General features: G+C 31.0%; 2 protein-coding genes across 2 annotated transcripts; both read left to right on the forward strand.

The window, feature by feature from the left end:
- Positions 1 to 965: 965 nt before the first annotated feature.
- On the forward strand, positions 966 to 11877 carry LOC134696534 (uncharacterized). The gene is made up of 5 exons (XM_063558375.1): positions 966 to 1060; positions 6945 to 7094; positions 8049 to 8087; positions 10762 to 10852; positions 11698 to 11877. Exons 1-5 carry the CDS (start codon positions 1021 to 1023, stop codon positions 11744 to 11746), a joined length of 369 nt encoding a protein of 122 aa, XP_063414445.1. The 5' UTR covers positions 966 to 1020; the 3' UTR covers positions 11747 to 11877.
- Positions 11878 to 13848: 1971 nt separating this feature from the next.
- LOC134696550 (uncharacterized) lies at positions 13849 to 18384 on the forward strand. The gene is made up of 5 exons (XM_063558408.1): positions 13849 to 14063; positions 15274 to 15393; positions 16367 to 16411; positions 17188 to 17278; positions 18036 to 18384. Exons 1-5 carry the CDS (start codon positions 13976 to 13978, stop codon positions 18094 to 18096), a joined length of 405 nt encoding a protein of 134 aa, XP_063414478.1. The 5' UTR covers positions 13849 to 13975; the 3' UTR covers positions 18097 to 18384.
- Positions 18385 to 20248: the final 1864 nt, after the last annotated feature.

Consider the following 20248-nt stretch of genomic DNA (forward strand, 5'->3'; position numbering starts at 1 on the left):
ATTTGCGTGAAGTAGACACTGGATATTTATTTATTAGATCTTGGTACTTTCCGATGAAGTTTATGAGGAAAACCTGGTTTATTGATTCTTTACTCAGGCAGTGTTAACATTTTACAAATGTTTAGTACCAGCTACAAGCTTTTTACTTGAATATTTTGAAAAGGACTGTTTGGGCTATCGACGAAGATCGTTTGTTGAATCTGCATTATCCAAACATACAGCCCTATCGTTTGGGAATAAACTTGTGCTTCTTTAAATCTTTTCTAAGTAATTGCACTTTGAACATTCTATCTAAAGACATGTGTTTCAAAGCTTGAGAGTGTGGTGACTTTATCTATTTATAGAAACAGCAACTACTGACATCAAACTTTGATGTCTTTTCTTTTAATCACGGGTTGGTTGACCGTAATTGAATAACCGTTTCACAAATGAAATCGGATATGTTCCTTACGTCGTAACTACAATCCCCTTCCCTTTCATAAATGTGACCTACCGAATTAGACTACGTACCGGATTTGTAATCACACAGGCAACACGACGGGTGCCACATGTGGAGCAGGATCTGCTTACCCTTCCGGAGCACCTGAGATCACCCCTAGTTTTTGGTGGGGTTCGTGTTGTTTATTCTTTAGTTTTCTATGTTGTGTCATGTGTACTATTGTTTTTTCTGGGTTTTTTTCTTTTTTAGCCATGGCGTTGTCAGTTTGTTTTAGATTTATGAGTTTGACTGTCCCTTTGGTATCTTACGTCCTTTTTTTTATTGTAATGACTAACCTGTCAAATTGGGCAATATCAAGACAAAGCACACTTTCTGTTTACTGATATAAAAAAAACTTGAATTCTAGGGTTTGATTTCCTGAATAAAAACAATTGCAATGACATTTTTTTTAATTCTGAGTAGCAGAAATTTTATCTTGTAACAGATTTAGGAATAAATGAGCACTCAGCTAATCCCACACCAAAAACATATCATTTGACAAGGATGGAATTTTGGCGAATCATAAGTACTTCTTGGCTTCAATGAACATTACGGGAATCAGCACATGTGATATTTTACCTTGTAAGTATTGAATTCATAAGCTTCACAAAATTCCTTACAAACAACAGCACACTGCCAGCTCATTTGCATTTACTACAAAAAATAAAATCACTAAAAATACTGAACGCCGAGGATAGTCAAAATGGAAATACTTTTAATCAGATGGAAAAATCCAAAGATCAAACACAGCAAATGAATCAATAACAACTGACATATATCGGACTTGGTACTTTTAATGTAAAATATGGTGGAATAAACATGGTTTTATAGCTAGGTGAACCTCTCATTTGAAAGACAGTTGCATAGACTTCCATTATATTGTCAACGATGTGTAAACTAAAAACCCAGACATAATAGGTAAAAATGTCCAGAATTGGGGGACAACAGGGAACAAAGTGTTATAATCTATAATCAGACAGAGGATAAATTCATAAGGCTTCATTGATCCTCAATGCTCTTCAACTTTGTACTTATTTGGCTTTATAACTATTTCGATGTGAGCGTCACTGATGAGTCTTATGTAGACGAAACGCGCGTCTGGCGTACTTAATTAAAATCCTGGTACCTTTGATAACTATATTCAGTAACCGTTCCTGAATCTGGAAACAATTAAATAATGATTATTAAGATGTTTATTATTCAATGGGATTTTGTTAATCTGCTAATAGACCTTTTCAATATCTCTCGACACCGACTAATGACACCTACAGTTTACAGGTGGATGGGTCGTCTCAAAGAAAAAAACCATCATGATTATCATTACGTAACATATTGGATTGGCGGGTTTATACTGTTTTGACTATATAGTTTAAGAATATATATCAACCAATTAAATAAATAAATAAATATATGTATGGTGGCCGGATGCGGCCATTCTCGCCTTTTAACGTTTTCGTGACATACGTTGAGAAATCGGGAAATCGTGAAATTGAGAAATTTGGAAATAAATAAGATCGGGAAATCGAGAAATCAAGAAAGAAAAAACGCCAACACACGAAAGGGAAAACACAAAAACGCGAAAACGCGAAATGAATTCTCGATTTTGCGTTTTTGCTTTCTCTATTTCTCGATTTCCCAATTTCTTGATTTCTCGATTTCCCGATTTCTCAATTTCTCGATTTCGATTTCTCGATTTCTGGATTTCCTTGAAAACATGAAAAGGGGAAACGTCAGCATCCGTCCACCATACATATGCCTCTGTCATATAATATTCTTATTTCGTATGTATTTTCACGACCTTTCATGTTGTATTGATTAAACAAATATTCCAATTTCTGGATCCTAACCCATTTTCTCTTCACTTTTGTGATTATGTGAGTCTTTTGCCATATTTTTGCCGTTTTTTTAGGTCGAAGGAAAATATCACGTTTTTTTTTGTTTTTTTTATCTTCTCGGCTTCAAGATATCTTGTTCGAGTTAAAGTTTTTCCTTGGTGAATTTTGAAAAAAAATATAATTAACGCCTCGTTTCAATGTTACAACATTTAAGCAGTGATTGATGAATACAGAATTCAAGTGGAACACCAAATTGGTGAATTGAAATTATACAAAGTATATGGAGGCTTCCAAGGCCAGAACTAACAAACAAGTGCCGCCCTTGTCAACCGACATAATCATTGTTTAATTAAATATCAACTACAATAAAACATGATTCTATTCGTTTTCCAAATTCAACCAGGACAGCTAGAAGCTAAACGTCTAAAGATGAAATGTGACTTAAAGTCTATCATTTTCCTTATAATAAATTAAAAATAAAACTTGTCATTTGGACTCTGTAGGAAAGCATTAAAATCAATAATGATCTCATTTTTTTTTTAATTTTTGAGACGACCCTTTACATTTTACCTGTCGTAGTCGTTCTCAACTGTAGGTGTCGAGAGATATTGAAAAGGTCTAATAGTATGTGTTCTTAAATGATTATCGATCATTTATGCTCTTGTTTAAAACGAGGACGTTAAGATTTAAAAACATGCAAAACTGTGTAAATCACGAATAGAAGCCTAAATTGGCCATTTTGAGTTTTCAAATAATGCAAGAACTTTGTTTTGAATTCTTTATTTAAAAAGCATATTCTGGCAGAACTTGTTATACAATTATAGTTAAATTGTTAAGTAATTCATTATGAAACGATACTGTGGCTAAGTTACAACCACTCCTTTGAAATATAATCTAAAGCGTGTTGTTTGTGATAAATCTTAAACCATAAAGATATATTGAACTTCGGAGCACGCCATGTTCATTCATGACTTTTGGTATGCTTGTGAAAATATGTGTACTCCAATGATTGCCTCTTGTAATGTAATCTTGCCATTTGGACTTCATGTCGCTATAGGACTCATTTGACCAGTCGAAAGAATGACGAATTTATTTGATGCCTTGTGTTTGCAGAACGTACGCTGAATAACTCTTGCAACAAATCTATAAGAAATCCAAATGTTACCTGTTGTAACACTAACATTCTGTCCTAGCCAAATATGAGTACTATTTCAATTACATGAAAGACATTATTTAAGTGCTCCTGAATTCAGATCGGTGCCCGAGGCCATGAAATTTGAAAATCGATAATCAAAAGATAAAAAAAATTTATAGCTAAAATGAAAATTTAATTCAGCATAACCCAGAGACACGTTTTGTAGTAATTGTCATGTTAGTCATTTGACAAAAATTTTCATATTATGACTCTGTTGTTATTTCAGTATGAATATGTAGAAAACCCAGTAATTGGAGTAGTTATAACAAATCAAAAGCTATCAAAACTTGTAATCAAATGTTTATCCTTGAATTGATCGTTAATACTTCTCCAATTACAACTTTTAATAAATAGTTGACTAGATATATCGAAATATTTCTTATTAGTTTGTTACATAACTATCATATGTTAACTTATAATTGAAATCCCCTTGAAGAAGAAACAAAGGTAAATAGAAAATAAATAAGAAACAGTAATTCTATGTAGTTTGATTTTTCGTGAGATAGTTCACTATTTAAACAATTGAAGATAAGTTTAAATTCTATGGTACATTCATATTGTAACACATACAGTTTTGTCATCTTACCCCTATTGATTGCGTTAAATCGTATCGTATTTCGTATTTTAATAATTTGTGTGTAGTTTTCCTCGTATTACGACTTCATTTATTAGAAACACAATGAAAAGATTGTACTTAGAAATTTATTTGATAAAGAAGTTATGATTTTGTCGAATCAGTTATGACTCTTGTATGATGAATATGGATTTAGTTTATATGTCTTTTTCTCTAATATTAATTTCATCTACGTTAATAAGTATTAGCTATGGAGTAACAACGGGTAAGTTAATTAACATCTTACGTCAATTAAAATACCATTTACACCTTTAGTCGAAATAAAGTTCGATTAACATCTTAAAATTTTAAGTTCAATTGAAATCTAATTTTAAACTTAACTTCGTAAAAGCTTATTCCCGTAACTTCACATGTCAAATGTAACCTCAACTAAAGGCATATGATACAAATATTATTTCATTGTGATTTTTGACGAAAACTTGCATACACGATGTCTGTTCAAATGCAGTATGTAATAGTACATATCTCTTCTTGTGCTACATATAGAGATAAATGGTGTAGAAATCTTAGATTTTAGTTTCTGGAACATTTCACTCCTTAGAGAAAAGACATACCTATCATTTTTTTCAAAAATTGAACACTGACAGTCATATTTGTGTTAGAAATCATTTGAAAGATCTTCATAACATAATCATGATAATGATGGTCTATATTTGTGTAACAATTGTATGGGAGTCAGTATTTCTTTAAATCACGATTTAATAAAATTTGTGATTATCTAATATATATAAAAGTTCCTCACAAGTAATTACTCCACAATAAAGTGCAGATTAAACTGTGTACCTGCAAAAGGTTTTTTTAGAATAGCGGGAAATAGGTAACAACAATCCAATGCACTTGATGATTCATAAAATTAAACGTTTACCTAGAATTGACATTCCTTTTTTTAAATCTGCAGACGGTGAAAAAATAAACAAACACTTGACTTTGAATTGGATATGGTCCCTCCATTTTACACTGAGGTCACATATTGTTGATGTAAGCAGATATCTATTGTCTGTCTTTTGTCCAATTAATCACAAAGGGGAACATCTCAAACGTTTTTTGTCAACTGAGTTTATTCTGACACCTTCTGTGGGAACAAAATGAAAGTGAATATCAAAACCCGGAGAAGTTTATAGTTAAAAAAAACATAAAAATCATTTATGATTTTTTAAACTTATCTAGTGCCTGCCAGGCATTATAGCTTTGTCAGATGTATGATGTTGTCTGCACTCAGAGTGACATTTGGGGTGTGAATAAGGTCATATATGTTAGAAGGTTATGATGAACTAAGAGTTTAGATCTATAGTTGCCATCCATAACTCATTCCAGGTTATTGTCTTCATTAACAATAATTATTGTGACGTAATAAAATTTTGTGAGCTTACATGATACACACAGGACAAATTTGAATAGGTAAACTATCAAATTAAGTGTTAGGGATTAAAATGAGAGGTAGGGAGTGAGATAATATTTAATACAAATTTCTTGTTAATACTACAAACAATCTTCAGCCAAATGTTTTCCTAGAAGCTCAAAAACTACGTGTCTGTATTAATTGATATCGTTTCCTATTTCTTATTAGTTTTTTTTGTTAAACAAATATTAAAATCGGGCGCAGGGGCGTATCCCGCACTCTAAAAAGGGGATTCCAATCTATGATACAAAGTGTCCCACCCATATATTTCCATTAAAAGGCATTGTTCTAAAAAAAAAACAAGGGGAATTTTGTTCTAACTTACCTTTACATAAAATCATTTGCTTTGGCTTTCTTCACATATTCAATTAAAACGCCACGAAATAGCCATAAATGCTAAAAAAAAAAAGGCTTCAACCGCCAATCTATTAATCATACTTTCGTTTATCAATGAGACAGCAACAAAAAGATACAGAGCACAAACTATTTATTACTGGGTAACAAACCCATAGGGATGATTGGGTGTAGAAATATGGTCATCCCGGATTCAGTAAATTCATTGCTTTATTGGCTGTCCGTTTATTTTTGATGATGTATAAATAAGCAGCTTCGCCTGATTGGAATGAGAACGTTAAAGATGATACCACGCCCCGTATACGCCAAAGAACCTGTACCAAAACTGGCTGGGGTCTTAGATTGCATGCAGCAAGGTACAATTTCTGTCATCAAATTCCAAATCTACTTTTCTATTGTTCTGATTGTTAGTTTGCTTTAGTCCTGAATGGGTACGAAATATTGTCCACTGTTAGTTATACAAACAATCACCTCCAACCAATTAAACATGCCTTAAAACCTGTTTGTTTATTTACTGGTTTGTATCTGCCTTGAAAACTAATTAAATATAAAAACACTGTTGTACATTGATGACAATGTTAAGTTATTCCGTACAAAGCAGAAAATTCAATTTCGATTCCTTTATGTAATAATTTATGAAACATTAGATTATTCAACGAAAAATATTTCATCGTTATCTCACGCAAAAAGTCTTTAACATAAGTTTTGGAAAAGATATACATATAAATATACGGTCAACGTAGGGTCAATTCTGTGGACAATATGTTTACGTGGCTACACGAGTAAATTAAGATTATAGTGATTTTCATAAAAGAGAGATTTTTCTTTAATTTTGCAGGTTAAAATTGTCTACTTAAAAAGCTCTAGAAACAAACAAAAATAGTGGAGTTTTTATTGATAGTTTTCTATAACTTAAAAAAAGAGGAAGTGCATACTGGAATGCATTCTTTCGATATTATAAATGAAGTAACGGACTTTAGAAGAATTAAAGTGATAAGCTAGCCATAAAATATTTTCATATTTTTCATGACCATGTATTGCCTTTTCAGTTACCCAGTCTGAAACACTGACAATAACAGACGCAACATATGAAGTAACGACAGATACAACACATGAAGCAACTCCCACGACACCTGCAGTAACGCTAAACACAACTAAAGAACAGATAACGGTGAATACAACAACAAAAAGTACAACCGGTATGATTTCTTACAGACTGGCAAATATAAGTTATATTATGAATTTATTGATTGATTCATATGTTACATTAATATTTCAGTATTCATTATTAAGAAAATATACAAGGATAATTGGTTACAATAAATTTAACACACTCTATTTCCTCATACATGTGAGCTACGAAAACACGTGAGATTAGAAGAGTATAACTACTATGGGATTGCATTTGAAATGCTGTTTCAAATGAATAAAGCCATAACATAAAACAATATTTGTAGGCTGCTATACCTTTTTAAATGGGAAAATAAGTTTATTTCAATCAAAATAGGTCTTTTTTATCTGTTAAAGTTAACAAAGGAAAAGAATATGTGATCCAAAATTGAAATCAATTGATATAGTCATAAAATTACAACCGAGTAACATTGAGACAAAGGTCGTAAGTTTGTCAACACAATATACCTATGAAAATTCTAATGCAAATTCAGAGTTCAATACACATAATTATCTGTCTTCTTTAAACTATCTTATTTGTAATCAATACATCTACATTATTAGGTATAAGACAGAATTACAATGAATTTTAGTTAATATGACTCAACCAACAATAAAGAGGCTGGACATACCCATCGATCACAAATAGTTTATATAATTATCAATAACAGAGGCGTTTAAAAAATTGTTCAGTATAAAAGACGGTTTGAATGGATTAAAAAAATCTAACGAGAAAATATAAAAAGGATATAGAAAAATGTGGAAAAATATTAGAAGACAAAACAGAATAGTTGGTTGCTGAAATAAAAAAAAATTGACAGGAGATAGACAAAAAAGGAAAGTATGGCATGCAATTTTCTATAACACAGAAATAAGGACCACCCATCAAAGACACTCCGATATACGATCAAAGTGTTTACATATCTTGAAATTTAGCATTTTTTGTTTTTCAATGTTGTACTAAGCCTTTGTTCTCATTACAGAAAGTTCTACCGTTTCCAGTTCTATAATCAAGTTAAAAGGTATGCACCTTTAAATAATCATAGTATACAACTTCATGAATAATTTTAATTAAAAGGAATCTAAATTATCTGTAGATATTTATGAGAAAAAAACCTTCAGCAATCCACATAATTTAACATTGAAGTGATCCAATTTTTGTAGAATAGACGAGACAGCAACCTGTAAACACATTCCATTCAAAAACCAGACAAGAAATCCAGATAGCAATACATATTTTATAAAAAATATAAAAGATTTTTTAACGAGTTGTCTGCGTACTTCATGTACTTCTTCAATGTCTACTCGAAGGTTGTGCGATTAACCCTAGTCCGAAAACATATATTATTCCATATTTATAAACTTTTAGTAGGTTTATCTATATGAATTGGATTTTGAATAAATACGCATATTCACCTGCGTAAAAAGGATATTCACCGCGCAAAACGTCGCGTACTTTTTCGTGTACAATTTTGGTAAAAAAACGTTTGATTTACAACTACTTTTGGTAAATATTTTCTATTACATTCATTTCTTTCGGAATATGGAATAAAACATTTACTGTCTTTTGTTTCGGTGAATATGTGGTTTTATTGACTTTTGAAAAACTAATATTCACTTCGGCCGTTGGCCTCAATGAATATCAGTTTTTCCAAAGTCAATAAAACCACACATTTACCTCATCAAAAGACAGTAATTGTATAATATTCAATTTTTAACGTATTTTTATATTTTATTTTTTGTAAAGGGGTTCATATTGAAATTAAAATAATATGTAATAAAAGAAAATAGCGAAATGAGTTCAAAGATAATGCTAAGTTTCTTAAATGAATAGAAATAGAAAATAATCCCGTTGTTGTCAAATATTATAGACCGCTTGTGTCGAAGTGTGTTTGACTCCGATCTTGGTTGACAAATAATTGCCACTTTGCATTTTTTTTTCAATTGATTTATATTTTAGAATAGTTATCAAAGGTACTAGATTTTAATTTAGTATTGGGTGAATATACCTTAGAAATAAAAAATAAAAAAATGTGATTAAGTAACGACGAAACAGCTAAAACGAGATAAATTTAAAAAGAATCTGCGAGGTCGTACTAATTGGGTATTTTTTGCATTGCAAATAGTTCGTTTACAGTTTGTATAGCAACAGTAAAGACACTTACGAAAATAAACAATTAAATAAAAGTTTTGTATTCGAAATTATTGGGTTTAGATCAACTATTATAAGAACAATACAAACAAGCTCAGTGGGAACTTGTCATCCTTACGACAAGTAATGTAGAGAAGAAACATCACAATACGTACGACTGGTAATAATTCGGATCAAAAATATTAGATTTCAAGTGTAAAAGAAAGCAACATTTTTTACATTTCAAAAGAAAAAAAAGAAAAAAAAACAGACAGGAAAATACATATTTTTTTTAACAAAAGGCGTTTTGGCCGATTGGACTAATTAGTTCATTTAAAAACAATGACTAGCCTATCAACTGAACGGTTTTGCGTTCGAACCCAGTCTAGAGGTCGTGCTAATTTATATGTTACGACTAGATAAAAAGTATAACTTTCGCACATTTTAACCAAAACATATTCGTTTACAGTTTTGTAAAGCAACAAAAAAGGCACATTTAGAAGAGAAAACACAAATAATCACACAGTTTGTTTTTGGAATTCAAAACAGTTATTTGGTATCAGTAGGTTGCAGTCTTGTAATTGACTGCTCCAAAGGCTTACATGCAAAACAGATGATCTTTGAAAATAAAAAATTGAAAAATGATACATAGAATGTATATCATATAAAAAAAAGAAGATGTGGTATGATTGCCAATTAGACAACTATACACAAAAGACCAGAATGGCACAAACATTAACAACTAGGTCACCGTACGGCCTTCAACAATGATCAAAGCCCATACCGCATAGTCAGCTATAAAAGGCCCCGATAAGACAATGTAAAACAATTCAAACGAGAAAACTAACGGCCTTATTTATGTAAAAAAAAATGAACGAAAAACAAATATGTAACACATAAACAAATGACAACCACTGAATTACAGGCTCCTGACCTGGGACAGGCACATACATAAATAATGTGGCGGGATTAAACATGTTAGCGGGATCCCAACCCTCCTCTAACCTGGGACAGTGGTATAACAGTACAACATAAGAACGAACTATAAAAATTAGTTGAAAAGGCTTAACTCATCAGATAGACAAAAAATACAAGTGGACGTGGCCGGGTAATGTAATAATGTGAAATTGTGATGTTATCGAAAAAAGTGGTTTATGCCACAAAGCATAAAAAGTTACGTCACCCTGAAGTCTAAACATGTTTTTCTACTTCCTGATTGCTGATTTTGATAGGCCGCACAACTTCCAGTAAACACGACATCCTCTCACTTTTCTGTATTGATACTCCCCAAAAGATGCAAGATTTTTCCCTTATATATATATTAATCGTTCAATTTAGTATAAACTTTTGATAAAACAGAAAAAATTGAGTACAGAAAAAAATCTGCAAAAATGAAATATTTTATTTTCTTCTATATTTTTACATGCAGAGGAAACTGGAGTTGTAATACAAGACTGTTACCAGTAGATCAATTAATACAAGAACGATAAAAAAAATTATTAACGGTCCCTCTACATCTTTACGACAAGCGTTATGGATAGTTATATCACCCTTATTTTTTTCAGATGAAAGACCTGATTATACATGGATAGCTTATGTAGTGGTGGGTGCTTTACTTCTCCCATTGGCTGTTGTATCCATTGTCAATTGCATACGGTAGGTCTGTTAGTTTATTTGATAGATGATCTACTTTTGTTTTAAATACAGTCAGTTAACACGCGTCAATTCTATATATTTTAAGATAGTTGTAAATAAATATAAAAATATATGGTATGAGTGACAATGAGACAACTCTCTATCTTAATTACAATTTGTAGAAGTACACCATCCTAGGTCAAAGTACGGTCTTCAACACAGAGCCTTGGCTTACACCCAAAAATGACTACTGAAAAACTATTTAAACAGAGAAAAAAAACTGGTCCAATCTATATAAAAAACGAAAAACGAAAAACACTTATGAACCACATTTGGTTATACAGTTCTATTCATGTAAGGTTACTGCACGGGTTGATTATGATCCTTGAAAAAAGAAACCAACAGCGATACATAAGAGAAAATAAACGGATTTTGAGGAAGCTTATGGATCTGATACTATAATTGTCAAATAAAAGTAATTGACTGCCAATGAGACAACTAACCTACAGTTAAACCGCAAACACTTTTTAAGTTGTTTTACCACACATCCAAAATCCTTGATTCGCATCTTAAGAATATTTTATGTTTTTTTTTTAAATATCCCAAAGTATACAACCCTAGACGCAAATATAATCAACTGAGCTCGGTTCGAAGGAATACTATTCACCTTCATCTCGAGCGCTCAAAACTTAAAATTTGAACGTCAAGGATGTATTTGTACAAAAATAAAAATGAAGAGCTATCTGACCGAAATGCACCGAAAATATAAAAAAAAGCCTGGTTCATATAAGATCAACTTTGTCTGACACAAAATTCTTATCATCATAAACATTTTAAATGTAATAATTTTTATTCAATTATTTCAGTGTAAGGCGAGATGACACGCAAGAAAAAGAAACGCTAGATAAAGCGTAAACATAACTAGTGTTATGTGATCCAAAAAGATGTATTTATCTGAGTGTCTTATTTTATTGTATTCTTTTGTGCATAAACTTTTATACAATATCACATAGGTATTTATGGTTATTAAAATTTATTATTATGTATACATTGCATTGTTATATGTTTGATTGGGGTTTTTTTTTATAAAAAGCAAGATGGTTAAAGCGAGCATTCTGATGTGCAGTTGATTTAATTTTTAAACATTTCTATATGAGTTCATTCGATTACTTCCCTTATAATATCCTATGCGTGTTAACTTTTTAAAATCAAATAGATTAATAGATCAACTGTTGCACCCTTATCAATGTGCTACATTGCTCTGATTGAGTTTGATGGGGATTATCAAATAATCCTAAAACGAGAAAAAAAACACGTTTTAACGGGTATTCGTGAACACTAGAATGTATAAGTTTGCTGTTAATGTGAACAGTAAGCATAAAACGTAGGATACAGAAAGACTAATTGAAATATTAACAGTTAGGGTTCAGTACCAAACCAATTCCATTTATAAAAATGTTTCCTACAAAAAAAATCAAAATAAGAAAAAAGAACCAGAAGACAACAAAGGGTCAGAAAAATCAAATATTTAAGTCAACTACCGATGGCAAAAAAAAACCCGAAAAACAACGGTCATCATTCAACGAGGCAAAGAAATGAATGACCCAACTTTTTCATCCCTCTGTCATATCAGATAGGTGATATGTAGTGCTCCGGTAAGTTTAAGTAGATCATACAAAAAAGGTAAAAAAAAAGAATGAGAAAAAAGTGTACCGCTACCAACGTCTTTATATAGTCGTTGAAAATGTCGCAATAGTAACTTACAAAGCAGATTCAATAGCTTATGTTTATGACCTAACAATTTATGCAAACCTAGAATAAAAATCTCAGCGAGACAAACATAAATAAAGACAACGGCAGTTCATCACTGTTCAATATGTATAGATTGATTCAACCAAAATATCCTGGTAATAACACTGAACTGTTACCAAAAAAACGCAAACACACATATAAACGGACTATTTGATAAAAACTGCCTTTTCCTTAATTGGCACAGGACATTTTGAGAAAGAAAAGAAATGAACCAATCACTTTCAGAGACTTAATGAACTTCATACGTGTCACTTTCATACCCTTGTCGTTATATATGGTATAGATATATTAGAACATAGCTATACATATGTGAAGAATCGGAAGCACACAAACCAGAAACTAAACCTGCATGCAGTTTGTAGTCTATTTTGTGGTCACCTGAATGGTTTTTGTCGACTATCTTATCATTAAGTCTTTATGTTGTTCTATTTTGTATTCGTATATGCGCCAAAAAAGATAATTGAAATGATTGACGAGTTTACTAGAATCGTTGATAAATTTCCAAGCTCGATATTAAAGCAACATCACGCTAAAATTTAGAATGTGCAATTTTTTTTTTTTAAGTTAGGTTTATATTTCTGATAAATAGTTATCAAAGGTACCAGGATTATAATTTAATACGCCAGACGCGCGTTTCGTCTACATAAGACTCATCAGTGACGCTCAGATCAAAACAGTTAAAAAGCCAAACAAATACAAAGTTGAAGAGCATTGAGGACCCAAAAATTCCAAAAAAATTGTGCCATATACGTCTAAGGTAATCTACTCCTGGGCGTAAGAAAATCCTTAGTTTTTCGAAAAATTCAAAGTTTTGTAAACCTCTAAGCTGTATTGTTTTAAATAAACTATTAAACTCAGCAGATTAAACCTTTGAACAAATAAAAGTCAAACAATTTGACATGATACACTGTGTTTAAATGTTTAAATGGCCTAACAAACAGACTTTTTTTCTAACGTTTTTCACCACTATATGTTAACGTGTAATTAAAATCCCCTTAAAGAGATGAAGGTAACTAGAAAATAAATGAAAAACATTAACATTTCTATTTAGTTTGATTTTTTTTTAGGAAATTCATAGGTCGAACAAATAAAAAACGTTTAAATTATAAGGCGAATTAATATTGTAATGTAAAAATGGTATACTTGTATACGGTTTTGTCATCTGATCCATGTCGATCCAGCTCATTACGTTGAACCGATTTGTATATCATATTATATGTTTTGGAATGATTCCCCGTAAGAGTTCATTTATTAGAAACAATGGAAAGAATATATCTACAAAATTATTCAAAAAGGAAGTTGTAATGTTGTTATATCATCTATGGCTCTAATATGATAACTATGGATTTATTTCATATTCCTTTCTCCCTAATAGTACTTTCATCTGTATTTATAACAAACTGCTATGGAGATACAACAGGTAAGTTTATTTCGAATTTTAAGCCAAACTTGATTTTCAATTGAAAGTCTTACGTCGAACTTGAATTCAATAAACAACATTACGTCGATCTCAAGTTCAATTCAAATATTTCGGCAAATTCAAGTTCCATTTTCATCCTGAATCGAACTTTTAAACGTTTAAATCAAAATTATTTTTAGTTTCCAAAATTATTTTTTTTCTCTAGACATACATTTATACTTGGTCATGTGGTATGGGTTTGGCTCAAGGTTAAATGCCGTACTGTTACCTACAGTTGTTAATTTTCATGTCATTTTGGTCTTTTTTGGAGAATTGCCCCATTGACAATTATAACAATAGTTATCAAAGGTAAACAACTCTTCTTATTTCTAAACCTAGATTTTTAGTTTTGTTCCAAAAAAATAAACACAAGCGAATTCTAGTAAAAGCATTTGAATGATCGTCTTTGAATATATGTGTTCTACATTTGTGTTACAATTCTTCGGACGTATCTTTTAATATGAAAATTTAAGACTTTACATATCTTGCTGTACCTTTTTATTGCACTTAATGTAAATTCGTTTTATCCTGGATAGACATGAACCATGTAAAACTGAAAGTTAAGAAAGCAACAATCAACCAGTCAATAGTCTAACAAATGCATAAAAACGCTTATTGGGTTACTGGTGTTCATAAGGATAAAACCAATAGACTCTACAAGCACATGGAGCTATTGGCGGTATTATGAACATAGTGTTCAGTCATTCCGTACAATTCAGATAAATAAATTTTCATTTAATACTTTACATTTTTTAATTATTTAAAAATAATTTGTACAGATCAGATTATAACGAAAATATGTTGTTTCTTATCATATATTTCATCTATTGAATTAGTTTAAGGAAAGACATTTTTAATGTACGACCAACATTGAATCCATATGGTTCTGTTGACACTATTTAATATGTGGTAACAAATAAGAAAATAAACATTAAATGATTAATTTTAAATTCAAAAATTTCTTTATTTTGATTTTTTTAGTTTGATAATGTTTCTATTTTACCGATATTAGGAAAAAATGTCCGACTTGAGAATTAAATTTATAAGCATCTCTCAAAGATTTCTCATATTTAATGGAAAATATTCGATTATAAGTAGTTAAATTGCGTACGGAGAGATAAATTTGCATTTTCGAGCATATAATTACTTAGAACTATGTATTTTCTTTTAGTAACTCAGTCTTCAACACTTAAGACAACACTCACAACACATGAATCAACACTTACCACACATAAAGCAACACTCACAACACCTGAAAAAATGATGGATACAACCAAAGAACAGATATCAGGTATGCTTATTTCTTCTTCAATGTTTTTATTCTTGGCAAAACATCTACATTTGTTTTTTGTTAGACGGATTTATTTTTAACCACACATTTTAAAAGCGTATCATACTCATCGTCTTTGTCTTTTGAAAGCCTTTTTAAAATAAGAAGATATCGGGCTTTTTTTTAATCAGTGAAGTGAATAGTTATCAAAAGTACCTGGATTATAATTTAGTACGCCAGACGCGCGTTTCTTACAGAAGACTCATCAGTGACGCTCATATCAAAACATTTATCAAGCCAAACTAGTACAAAATTGAAGAGCATTGAGGATCCAAAATAACAAAAATTTGTGCCAAATACGGCTAAGGTAATCTATGTAATGTATGTCTGGAATAAGAAAAGCCTTAGTTTTTCGAAAAATTCAAAGTTTAGTAAACAAGAAATTTATAAAAATGACCACATTGTTTATATTCATGTCAACACCGAAGTGTTGACTACTGGGCTGGTGATACCCTCGGGGACGAAACGTCCACCAGCAGTGGCATCGACCCAGTGGTGTAAATATATATCAAAGGTACCAGGATTATAACTTAGTACGCTGGACGTGCGTTTCGTCTACATAAGACTCAACATATTATTTGAACTTTTGATACCTAAAATGTAGTTTTTTTCGAGATTTTTGCTTCGTTGTGACAATTTTATCGTTAGTTAGACGGGAATGGGTTTTGCAGAAAACTGCATACAATATATCAGATTTCTCCCAAAATTACTGTCAAAATCAAAACTAAAGGCATTTATATTTATGCGAATATCGTGTACATTGTTTACATAGCGGTGCATATACTTGAACTATAAGTAGAATGGCGTTTTGAATGATTTGTTCAAAGACCACCCATTAAAATTCTGCGATAAACGGACAAAGATTGATTAGTATAGCTTAAAATAAAATCATTTGGGTTTCATTGTTATAATTTATGCTTTGTTCTTATTACAGAAAATTCTACCGTTTCTAGTGCTACAATCAAGCCAACAATTAAAGGTTTGCAAAGTTAAATAATTATATACTGTAGATTCATTTATTTTCGTGGGTACAAATTTTCGTGGATTGAGAAAAACTTAAATGTTCGTAGATATTTAATTTCGTGGTTTTGCCAAAATCTGCATACATGCCTATAGAAAATTTGGTGTTCGTTGAACATTTAATTTCATGGTTCACCTGTTCCCACGAAATCCACGAAAATTGGTATCCAACGAATAATAATGAATCCACAGTAATAATAGTATACAATTCTATGATTATAAGTCATTAATAGAAATCAGTACATTTTGTGAAAAAAAAACTATATTGCAATCCACCGTTTTTAAGGTGATATTTAGGATGAAAAAAAGATTGGATTTAAGTTTACAAGAAAGAAACTTTAAATCACACTCAAAAACTAGAAAAAAGTCAAGATAGGAAAATACAGATTGATTTTACAAAATACGTATTTTAGCCGATTAGACTAATACGTTCATCTACAACAATGCGCATTCGAACACAGTCTAGAGGTCATACGCATTCAAAAATTAAACAAGAGGAAAAGTTTCACTTTCGCATATTTTAACCAAAACAGGTTCGTTAACAGGTTGTTTACAATAGTAAAAACACTTTTAGATAAGAAAATAACCGATAAACACGCATTTTGTATTAGGAATTCAAATCAGTTGTTTGGTATCAGTAAAAAATTAATATATGAACAATAAAAACATGTCCATTGGTCTCTCTACATCATTACGAAAGCATTGTATGAAGTAGTATCAGCATTTTATATTCAGATGAAAGACCTGACTATATATGGATAGCTTATGTGGTGGTGTTAGCTTTACTGCTCCCATTAGTTGGTGTGTTCATTGTCAATTACATTCGGTAAGTCTGTTAGTTTAATTGGAAGAGGTACCACGTTTTAACACAGCTGTGAATAATACATTAATTCTGTAAATTTTCAAGATATTTGTATAGCTTCTTTTTTGTTTACAGAGATAACTTCATGAGCTGATTCGTGTTCTTGAATTGAAAAAATAAAAGGCTGGATGGTGTTTGCTGAACTTGATCTCAAGTTTTGTTAGCATAAAAAATCGACAAATAGGGAACAGAGTTAGCCTATATAGCTTAAAATAAATGGTTGTTAAATATAAACGAGGAGATGCGGTATGATTGCCAAAGAGACAATCACAACCGAAAGGCTGAAACGGATAACTTTACAAACCTCACTTCTATCGTTGACTTGGTTTTTCCAACTCCTTTTTTTACAATGCTGAATTTGCATTTTGATAAAATCATATGGCCTTTTTCCATATCACACTTTAATTCACCCAGAGACGCCAATATAATCAACAGAGCTCTGTTGGGGAGGGTTATCTTGGTGACTTTTTGTTTTTGTTTTGTTAACACTGTTATCACGCGCTTTCTACAACAATCTAAAGAGGTGGTAGAATGTGTTTCCTGGATTAATTAACAACCAAGGAGCGATTTGCAAAAGTCGTTCAATCTTTACAAAATTAAATGTTGATTGTTTTTATAGATACATGTATACTTATTATGTGTAACATGGCTTTTAGATACATATATTTATATATTTGATATTTGAACATTATAATGTTTTCTTAATTTAAACTTATTTCAGAGGAGTAAGACGAGATAAAACGCAAGAAAAAGAACACAATTCACCGTACGGTGACCTATAAATATTAACATTTGTGTCAGTTGGTCTCAAGTAGAGAAATGTCTCAATGCTAATCATGACACATCTTCTTATTTTCAAATATACGAATGCAATATCGTATACACATAATGTGTCCAAATACTTTTAAAACTACTTGAGTGTCTTATTTTTTTGGTATTTATTTGTAAATAAACGTCAGTAGGATTTACGATAGGTATCAAATTGATTAAGAATTATTAGAATGTATTGTTTTTTGTTTTGTTCTGAGTAAAAAACAAGATGGATTAAACGAAAATCCTGATATGGCGTTTATTAGTGTTTTTTTTAATTCATCTAAACCATTCTCATTGTTTTGATTACTTCCCTTATTATATGTTATGAATTTGTTACTTTTTTATCCATTAGATTAATTGTTCCACCATGAATAACTTTATAGTTATGAATATGTCTGATGTGTGTTGTCGACTAACTATATAACGATGGAACGATGGAAGCTTTACAAAGAATTAGAAAATCAAATCTGCGCATGAATAATAAAATTGAGAATGGAAATGGGGAATGTGTCAAAAAGACAACAACCCGACCATAGGGCAGATAACAGCAGAAGGTAGAAGTCCATTTGTGCTAATGTGAAAAGTTGTCATAAAATGACTATACAGAAACAAACTACCCCTCTGAATTTAATTTTCAAGAAATCTGTTCATGTCATGTCGTTTTAGAAAGAAAAGAAAAAAAGATGAGACACCTAAGGAACAAATCAAAATGAGTTGCAAAAACGGATTGCACCATGGCAAAATGATAAAAACGACACACCTTAGTATAGTAAAACAAAAAAATCAAAATACTTAGCAAAACGCACCAATAAATTTAAAAGTCTACAAAACATGGAAATCTACAGACTCAGCATCAAGCCCATACACAAAAAGTTGATAACAAAAATCAGGGTGGTTTATTTATGGGCTCCATGAAGGGCAAGCAAAACTAGTTCCACATAGAAGAATGAATGTAGACAAGTGTACATAACTTTTTTGTTGCTATCACCATCCAACGTCGCGGAAATTTGCACCAATGATAACTTTAAAAGTTGTTCTATTTGATAATATATAAGGCCTGACGAGTGAGTGGAAACCTTGTACTCAAAACTATACAAAACAAATCTCACAAGTTTTGTCGACTTTTTTGAGTAAATCTTACATAGATTTTTTTTATTGTCTAACAAATAAAAGATAACATACTCATCATATAAACCGTGCTTAAATTTATGTACGCCAAAGATATATTTGAGATAAATAAATTATTTTGTCACCATATAACGCATCTTGCAGACAAACTTGATGTAACATGATTGAACAAATAAAAGAAGAAAATACTTTATTGTCATAAAACAAAATTTTCATAGAAAATATACATATCAACAATATGCAAACCTTACATAATCTACATATAATTGAGCATTACCGCTGCACAAAAACAATTTTAAACCATTTTTTATTAGACAGAAGGAAATATTATTTTTCAAATGATTTGTGCAAGTCCTTCTCAAATGAAAAAAAGTTCAAATACATCAAACAAATGGAAAACAACTGGCACAATCCTCACTTTATAACAGACGGAGTGGCTGCATCAACATGAATGAAAGAATAAATGAAGGAATAAAAATACTACTCTCATAAAATTCAATCTTACTGAGAACATATACATATAAACAATATGCAACATGACTTAATCAATGATTTATTTAGCATTACCGCCGAGCAGAAACAACTTTAAACGTAGTTCTCCTCTTATATTTGTTGTGTTTCCTTCAGTTTTAGTTTGTTACCCGAATTTTTTTTGTTTTTTTGTTTTTTTTGAATTTAAAACAGCGGTTAACTACTGTTGCCTTTATTTATTAGACAAAGGTAAACAAATAAAAAATGCTATGCTAAAAGGTCTTATGAAACCAGCGACTGCAGTCTTAAACTTAATTGAATTTCGATATCAGCTGAGAAAAAAGTCTTTGACATATAATGGTTTGTATACAAAAGTATTGAGGAATAATCTTAATATATAATAGTCATCAAGTTGTAGTGTCGACACGTTGGTAGTAAATTTTACAGAATTAAATAGAATACCGACATCCTCACATAAAAAATAAATGTATTAAATGTTTCTTAAATGTTAACTTCAGTCCA

The sequence above is a fragment of the Mytilus trossulus genome, chromosome 14, assembly GCF_036588685.1.
Source record: "Mytilus trossulus isolate FHL-02 chromosome 14, PNRI_Mtr1.1.1.hap1, whole genome shotgun sequence".
NCBI classification, from domain to species: domain Eukaryota; kingdom Metazoa; phylum Mollusca; class Bivalvia; order Mytilida; family Mytilidae; genus Mytilus; species Mytilus trossulus.